The following is an 8,807-nucleotide window of genomic DNA, read 5'->3' as shown; positions in this document are numbered from 1 at the left end:
CATTAAAGTTAACCTTTTCAAATAACAATCGCGGTCCCGGACATTGAGTGACCTTACATATGCAGGTAAAATCGGAATTTCTCCAGTTATTGATTAAAAAAACAAAAAAACAAACAAGCTAACAGACTTCAGAGCTAGCGTTAGTGGAGCAGTCAGAGAGATCTTAGTTTTTGCCACCACCTAAGCTCCGCCCACAGAAAAATGTCACAATGTTTACTAACATAAAAAGTATCTATAGCATTTACAGTGTATGAATGTCATATATTTTAATGTTGAATCACATTCAGGCGACTGCTTTTAAAAGAAAATACGACCAAACATGAGGTCCACAGTATTTCAGTTTTTATTTGTCGTCGTAACTGATACATCTACATAATATCAAGCACTTGATAAAATGGTTGTTCAATGAAATCCCCACATAGTATTTTTAATTATGCTATAGTTGTGCATAAACATTTCTACACATTCCCACAGATGTGTTTCAGGGACTTCATTGAATCTCTGAGCCTGTGAAGGCCTAATACTCAACATTTCATTGCAAACAGAAACTTAAGAGATTCAAACTTCTTCTTTCTTCCACTAAAGAAATTCAGGTTGCCAGTACACCAAGACCAGCCCACACACCGTTTAAACTTTCAAGGTAAACTGTATACCTGATAATCTCAGTACTTCCATTGGTATCATTCGAAATACATGCAAATAAATGTAGCAAATTTTCCCTTTGGAGTCCACAGACATACTGCACTAATTTGATCATGCAAAACACACATACACACTTCAAGAAATGCTGTATGCTGGAAGGTCGCACTGCAATCACATATTTATTTCTCATTAAAGCTGAATTCATACACCTAAAGATGAGCTTGACATATTAGTCAGTATTATAAGATTTGAATGCTTTTGGGATGAAAAAATTAACTCTTTTTAAATCAGTCTCATGTGAAGAACTGGTTCTGTATTTAAAAAATAAAATCCACACACGCAAATACATTTTACAAAATTAACTGTTGTCTAAAACGTACATTTCAAATGCTTTCAGAAAATGGGGTGCATTGCTCGTGCATAGCATCAGACATTTAACCCCATCGCAAAATCAAAAACTAAAAACCTGCTTTAAAACCAGATGAACCTTCTGCTCCTGTTCAAATGAATAAAACATGCATTAAAAGGCTTAATGCTCTTCCTCCATAGTCTCTTAAAAGTTCTGTATCTCAACAGTAGGTGGAAACACACCACAATTTTCCCTAAACCTGTTAAAAAAAGCAGCGTAAAAAAAAAAAAAAAAAAACCTTACCACAATACCTCACATAGTGTTACAGCTCAAACCACCAAGTCAGTTTGTGACACATTTATCAAACTCAACATGCTTTGTTAATGTCTCGAGCAAAAACGGGATGAAATCGAGTCTGTACGAGCAGTCTCTCAGTGAAAGATGAATACTTTGCATTAAGCCTGGAGGACATTCTTTAAAGAGAGAACAGGACTTCCTGCTTTTTACCTGTTACGTTTAGGTGTTCTCTATTTACAATGACTTGCATTTAGTGCAATATTCTTCAGACTGTCCCCATTACCTCATCATCATTCCCTCAAATGGGGTTGGATAGAGCTCTGGCAGCGAACTCATCACAGCACAAAAAAAGACTTTGGCTTTTGAGTCGATCAAAGCAACTTCACACGTCCCACGTTGGCTGTTATACGTGTACATGAGCTTATAGGCATGCTAACAAATTTCACTGTATATTAAAACTGGTTTGTTGCGTGGCAATCTCAACTATAATCTTTTTTAAGAAACAGTAATAAGATAAGTGTTGCAGACATGAAATAAGGAAAAGTAAGTCTTGTCTGAAAGTTAGCCCAATGATCGTTTCATAAGAGACAAAAAGATGCAGAAGTTTGATTATGTGATTGTGACAGTGCTTTCAAAAGACATGCTTTGCTTTTGCTTTTTTCACTCATGCAAGTAAAATCAAACAACTCCTATTGAAGATCAATGTTATGGCTACTTACATGTGGTGTGTCATCTGGCTGTAATCGGACAAGAATTTATATAAATGCTAGTTTTTCCATGTAGAAATAGACATGTGGAACCCAAAGCAGCTAATATGTTCATTTAGTCTGAATCTTACTTGAACAGGTATATAAAATATTTTCCAGTAGAACTTATTTCCTTTAAGTTTGTTTTGTCTTAATAGATCCCTTACAGACATTTCTTGATAACATACATTAGTATATTCAAACCATCCCTTGCCAAATACATTGTGACATAAAATATTATAAAACTGGGATTAACTAGATCTTCCGATCTGTACACCATCTTGAACCCATATCTCTGTTCTCGAGTTGCAAAACTGTAGTTGAACTTTAAAGGTTGACACATTGTGACTGTATACCTGTTTTTTTGCACACTTTCAAATGTTCACTCATCTTTAAAATGTTGCTATCTAGTACATCTAATACATTTCATTCAATAAATAAAATCTCATGTTTGTACTTAGTTGTAAGTGATTTCTCTCTCTGTCTTGTGGAATGATTCCTCTCCACATCTCAGGCCCTCCTCTGCAGGATCCGGCAGTTGAGGGCTCTATCTTGTGGAGAACGTGGCAGAGAAAGAGAAAATGCTATGGAGCAGAGGAAGAGTGCAAAATCTCCTCTTTACACATTGCCATCAGTGCCGTTTTTCTCGTTGGTGGCGTTAACTGTGGTACCGTCAGGTTGCTGGCCGTCCCGCCGAGGAGGCATCCGTTCGTTTATTCGGTCCAGGCCACGGGCTTCTTCGAAGTTGCGGATTTTCCTTGTAGGAGAGAAGCCTTGGATGGCTACCAGGAAAAAAAATCAATGAAAATGAGGTAGTTAGGAAAATGTGCATGAAGATTATTGATAACTTCAGTGTTAATAAAAAATTTAAATTAAATTGAGACAGTGATCCAGCAGTGCTAGCATACGATATGCCAATTACAGAAAGAATTTAACCTTTAGGCATTTGCAGTGACCAAAAAGTCTATTCCTAGAATGATTTAACCAAGTATATGCAACTGTGGAATTGAACTCAATTTTAAATTTCATATGTCACATACAATACATGTCACATGATACACAACACCAAGTGTCTACCTCATTTATTTTTCTGTGTACACTACAGTTCAAAGGTTTGGGACTGGCAAGCATTTGTCAAACGTACAGCATTTATTTGAAATAAAAATCTTTATAAACTTCTTTACTTCAACATTAATGTCTTTACTGCCACTTTTGATCAATTTAATGCATCTTTGTTAAAGTATTAATTAATTATTACTATTATTATTTTTTTTTTTACAAATGCCAAACTTTTCAACAGTAGTGTACAGTATGTCTAGTAAATTAGTATAGCGATGTTTCAGCTACAGGAAAAAGACCATAATATAGATTTTTTTTTTTTTTTTTTTAAAACAAAGTCTTAGTAAAAAATGGTGGCAACAACTGCAGTTTTACAATTATGAGATGCAGTAAAATATATTACAAATATATTTTTACATAAATAAAATCAGGTCATATGTAACATTGTAGACATTTTATATTGTGCAAATACAGAGAGAAAAAAAGACTGAGTGTATTATTTACGGCACACAAAAAAATGGGGATTGTGTGCCAATTCATTTGAATATTCTGATGGAATATGACGTCTCGTATCACTCATACTTTAAACCACAAAAAGAGCTGAACACGTATCCAACCAACCAACATGCACGAACAGGAAAGCTGATTCTTGCACAACTAACAGGCACATTATGTCCTATAGCATTTTTGAAAACACTGCCAAGGTGAATCATGACTGGTTCCAGTTGACAATGCAAACACAAGATACCTACTCAACACCAGTAAAAACATTTCATGCCATTGTGTTTATTTGTGCTTGCTTGCACAATAGCTTAGAGCCTCTGTACATTACAGCAGCGGGCGAGAGGCCTTAGGCAAGAGTGTTACGCGTGAACAGGAAGAGACAGTCTTAGGAGCGCAGAGTCGTAACGAGATTAGAATCTGAAAATGCTTGGTGGAGGGAGGTCTTGGCCTCCCCGCCAATCGCATGGCAGGATGGGAATTAGCACGCTCTAGCCAGGGCCCGGAACTAACCAGTAAACTCATCTGGTCAACAGGAAACAGCAAATTAATGAGGTGAAGCAGAGCTGGGACTAAAAGCCTCATTCCCTCACTTCAAGTGTCCGCATCCATCATTTATCATTACAAATGTCGACCCGGAGTAATTTCTGGCTCTTTGGTAAAATCTGATTCTCATATGGGAAAGAAGTGCCTTTATGGAACGAGAACCGCTTTGTTAGGCTGCTTTCGATTTTATTCACAAAAATATGGTGGTGCAAGAATACAGATTTTCCATGATTCGTTTGAGACACACAGACAGACGCTGAGGTGAACGGCAAGGCACAGAAAGACACAAAGGAGAAAGAAGAAAGCACAGCATGTAGGGGCAGGATATGACACAGTACTGCCAGCGTACCTCGACCCTCCTTTGCTTCTATGGCTGCTGCATTAGCAAGAGCAGCAGGAAGTAGCCCAAAATGAATGGAGAGAGAAGTTATATCAGTGTGATTACATTACACCCCAAGCATGTTAAACCCCACACACCACAGTAATGCAGTTATATTTGTAGTTTTAAAGAACCCAACAGTAATATAAACAGTGCAAAGAGCAGTTAGTGAGAGAAAAGGCAGTTAGTTCTTTACAACCAGAGTGACTGTTCAGCAGTATTGTTCAGTAGTAGGGCAAAACAGGCTACAAAACGAAATAAATCAAAGTTTATGTATCACTGAAATACATGTTCAGATGTTATTACATGAATTACAATACTCAAATAATGTGTTGAATATTATAAATACTGACACATAGGAGTCAATGAATTGAACATTGTTTAATTAAACTGAGACTACAGGATTGGACTCAAATTAATTTATAGCGCAATCTTTTGAATTATCATCACTTTCACAAAGAGAACCTTAAATGCAGTAGACATTTAATGAAATTAGCTTTAGATCTCATACAATTTCTTTATCATTTCGACATAGACAAGTTGACACATTATGCCTGTGAGCACAATCAAAAATAATGAATTACACTATATTGCTATGTATATATTAAACTTAAAAAAACAAACAAACAAAAATATAAATGCTGCTTTTTAAATATCTGACATTCTTGACAAAAAGTAGGCCCACGGTTTATTTTTATTTTATTTATAAAATGTGTTAATAACACAAGACTAAACATTTAAATATAAATATTTCAATATTTCAACTTTGAAGTATTTTAATCTTAATATTAATTTTAACAATAAATACAGAGATCTTGTATACAAAATATTTATATATTAAATATATGTGAATTGATCTCTGATTTGGAGGTTTTCTAGAGGTAAGAAATTCAGGCAGACACAACTATTCAATGCTGTGTCGGCTGAAGTGAGAGCGTGGTAGTCAGAAAACCAAACCATCTCCTAACATATTATTTTCTATATAACATAACTATATGCTTATAGCTGGAAATGTCTTATTGTCCTAAGGTCTTGTAGTAAGATCAGGCTAACCTCTTAGTTTCTTTAATACTCCTCTCTGTTCTGCAGGTCTAGCTGGCTTGATGTCTGACCCATACAGACAATGAAGCCAGCCTCTTAAAGGTCACTGAATTTTCTATATGTACTTGGAATAGTGACATCCACCCACTGTCTCCCTTTGATTGCCCTTTCTCACTCCATCACTGCTCACTTGTACAAAGTTCCCTACGCTACTGGCCTTTAATGACCTTTAGTCCTGGACACCTCGCCAACAGATTCGCCTACAGGTCAATCCAGAGAGTCTTGATGCGGCTCTCATGACAATCAGCCTCTGATTGCCTCTCTGAGTCTCTGTAGCGCAGGTGGCTAAATCACATGGTTTAACATGAGTCTACAAAGGAAGGGCTTTACACAGCACACAGGCAAATAATCAGTGTAAACATTACATTAGTTCATAGGTGGAAGACAGGATATAACAGGTGTTCATAGTGCAGATAAAAGCTCTACTGTGCTGTTTGTATAATTGTGATAATATTGAATCAAATTCAAATTGAATTTGAGACACTATTTTCCAGACAATAAACCACATTTTGAGACCGATATGAGCAAAAGCAAAACAATACAGATTTTCATTTTTGGGAGAAAGTTAATAGTTGTGATGTCCAAATAAGGTCCAAATGCAAATATATATATATATTTGCATTTGGATGGTTTTTGACCCAGACGAATTCATGAGATTTACTCGTTTAAAAGACCAGCAATGTGGATCTGTGCAGCTGGGGGTCTGGGCAGTGATTTTGCAGCTAGTGCCGCAAAGTTGCTAAGAAGTGAATTAAGCAGCTGGATACAGCCCAGGAAAGCTCACGCGATGGAAATGGAGAGCACAGCCCTCACCAGTATGCCACTATGAGCCCTGATGCCTTTCAGCACGAGGAGGTGAGGCAGATCATCATTATCATTAGCATCTCACATGCCAAAGCTTGTTCTAGCTGCTGCATACTGGTACTTTCTGCTTCTGTAAGAGGGTGATGAGAGCAGTGCTGGGTCACATGTGGCGATGATGATGATCCAGTACGGCTTCCGTGGTTGGATGCGAGAGGCCTGCAAACCCACTTTACAAACTTACCATTACAAAACCACAAACATGCTCACTTACCATTCTGTAGGGTCTGCTTGCCTCCAGACAACACTCCTAGAGGTAGCGTTCCGGTTGGGGTGAGCCCTTTGAGGGTCAGTACACTCTCGCTCTCTTCCCTGAAACATAACACACACACACACACATACACAGTATTACAGTTGTGTTCAAAGAACCAAATGGAACATAATCAATTAGGTTGTGGTGGGGGAGAAAGAGGAAATATATGGTAATTTGAAAACCAAAGACAAAAGACTTCAAGCTGTCCTCTGTTCCTCCATTATCTATGGCATTGTTCATCTGGAATAATGTGTAATATAATTAGATCGCTACTCCACATGATGACTCACTGATGCCAGCTCATTAATCCTAATGGAGGAAAGGGTGTGAGCGTGTGGTCGGTGTTAAAACAAAACTTCATTGTACATGGAAGGTTTTCCCAGCATTTTACACAATTTTTTTTTCTTTTTGATAAACTGTAATGATAATTACCAAGCCGCACAGGGAATATATATATACACATGCACACACACACACACACACAAACACAAAATTGCTTGCAGACTGACCTGAGAACAGAAAAGACTCTGGCCATTTTCCCAATGGCACGAATCTTATTTCTGATCACTTCCTTACGGACAGCTGGAGTTCCACCTGCACCAACACAAAACCAGCATCAAAACACTGTTAAACCTTATTACCTTTGACCCACAAAAAGTCAAGGAGGGAAGAACCAAAAACGTGGAGACGCTAAGAATCAGACTGACATCCTGAGCAATAACTGACCAACCGGTAAGCCCTGCTCCCCTTAGTTACTGTTGCTAACTCAGACAAACAAACAGAGTCTTACAATGACAGTGTGAGAACCTTGTCCCAGGATGTTTTGGAATTTTGGACACAGAATGCCCATCCTCTCAGGATACCTGGAATCAGCGTTACAAGTACCCCAGGCACAACATTTTTTAATTTTTCCCATCTTGTAAACACCATCAAACCAATGAAAGCTTTGGATCTTCCAATGTTTCTCTATGGTGCTGAAACTTAAAGCGTCTGAGTCCCGTCCCCATGCAGCTGATACTCAACTGCCATTGGCTCATCTGAGTTTGAGGGGAGGGGCTTACGATAGGTCAACTGTGTTTATTTTGACAGTTATGACAACTGCATTTTAAACCGCATTTGAAACCGTTACTCTAAAAAGTATTATTATTATTTTACGATACAAGTGTGTGTGTGTGTGTGTGTGTGTGTGTGTATATATATATATATATATATATATATATATATATATATGTTGCCATGTCTTTAGTCTTCAGCCACAGTAGCTTGATTTTAATCAGAATGCTGGAAAATGCTATGCAAAAATAAAGACATTGTGACAGAAATATATTACTAATAATAATGATGAGGACAATAATTAATAATAAGTTGCTTTGGATAAAATTTTCTGCAAAATATATTTTGTTACCATTATTTTTTTTTAACAATAATTCAATCATATTTATTATTATTTTAGCTTTTATTAATCAGAAAACTAAATTAAATATTCCAAATATGAGGAAATGCTGATATCACCTTTTTTAAAACTCGCAATCTTGCATTAGTAGATTTGTACAATAACTTTTATTGGTCTAAATGTTAGGAATTACTCATATGAGAAAACAGGGGAGCTTGGAGAGCATTTTGTAAGCCTTGCGTGGGCTTGGGAATATTTGCAGAAGGGTGTCACACCCTCGCTCTAATTATTTAAGCAGATCTGTTTCCGTGTACAATAATTACACAAGGTGAAAACCACAATCCTGCATAGTCTATTCAATACATCTAAAAATACATTAAAATAGAACATAGTTTAGTATTGTGAAATATTGGAAGAATACTAATAACTAATGCTTTTATATAAGAGTGCACCATCATGCGAATTCTCCTCTCAACAACAGACTAAGCAGGAAGTATCAAGGGACAACATAAGCAGACATCAGACCTCCGGGGAAAGCATCTTAGACAGCCAGAATGACAGTTGGACACTTCTGTGGACCTGCTGTCTACACTGATGATGACCAGACAGACAGATGCACTCACACACACACTCAGGCAAGCACATTCAAGCTGTTCTGCATTCAATTGTCACTGATTGTG

At 37.1% G+C, this 8,807-nt stretch overlaps 1 protein-coding gene across 2 annotated transcripts in view; it reads right to left on the bottom strand.

Moving 5' to 3' along the window:
- Positions 1–325: 325 nt before the first annotated feature.
- Positions 326–8,807, bottom strand: part of ppp3cca (protein phosphatase 3, catalytic subunit, gamma isozyme, a) — a 34,147-nt gene continuing 25,665 nt past the window's right edge. Inside the window, exons 11-14 of one of the 2 annotated variants that reach the window (XM_052592962.1) lie at positions 7,244–7,328; positions 6,696–6,793; positions 4,490–4,516; positions 326–2,816 (exon numbers count right to left, since the gene is read on the bottom strand). In XM_052592962.1, coding sequence (XP_052448922.1) covers positions 2,653–2,816; positions 4,490–4,516; positions 6,696–6,793; positions 7,244–7,328 — 374 coding nt within the window. In that variant the 3' untranslated portion in view covers positions 326–2,652. The remainder of the gene's footprint in view (positions 2,817–4,489; positions 4,517–6,695; positions 6,794–7,243; positions 7,329–8,807) is intronic. The other variant, XM_052592963.1, reaches the window with a different exon arrangement.

The sequence above is a fragment of the Carassius gibelio genome, chromosome A5 (genome assembly GCF_023724105.1).
Source record: "Carassius gibelio isolate Cgi1373 ecotype wild population from Czech Republic chromosome A5, carGib1.2-hapl.c, whole genome shotgun sequence".
NCBI lineage: Eukaryota > Metazoa > Chordata > Actinopteri > Cypriniformes > Cyprinidae > Carassius > Carassius gibelio.
Note: the sequence above shows the minus strand (reverse complement) of the source record. Positions and strands in the feature narration are given on the sequence as shown.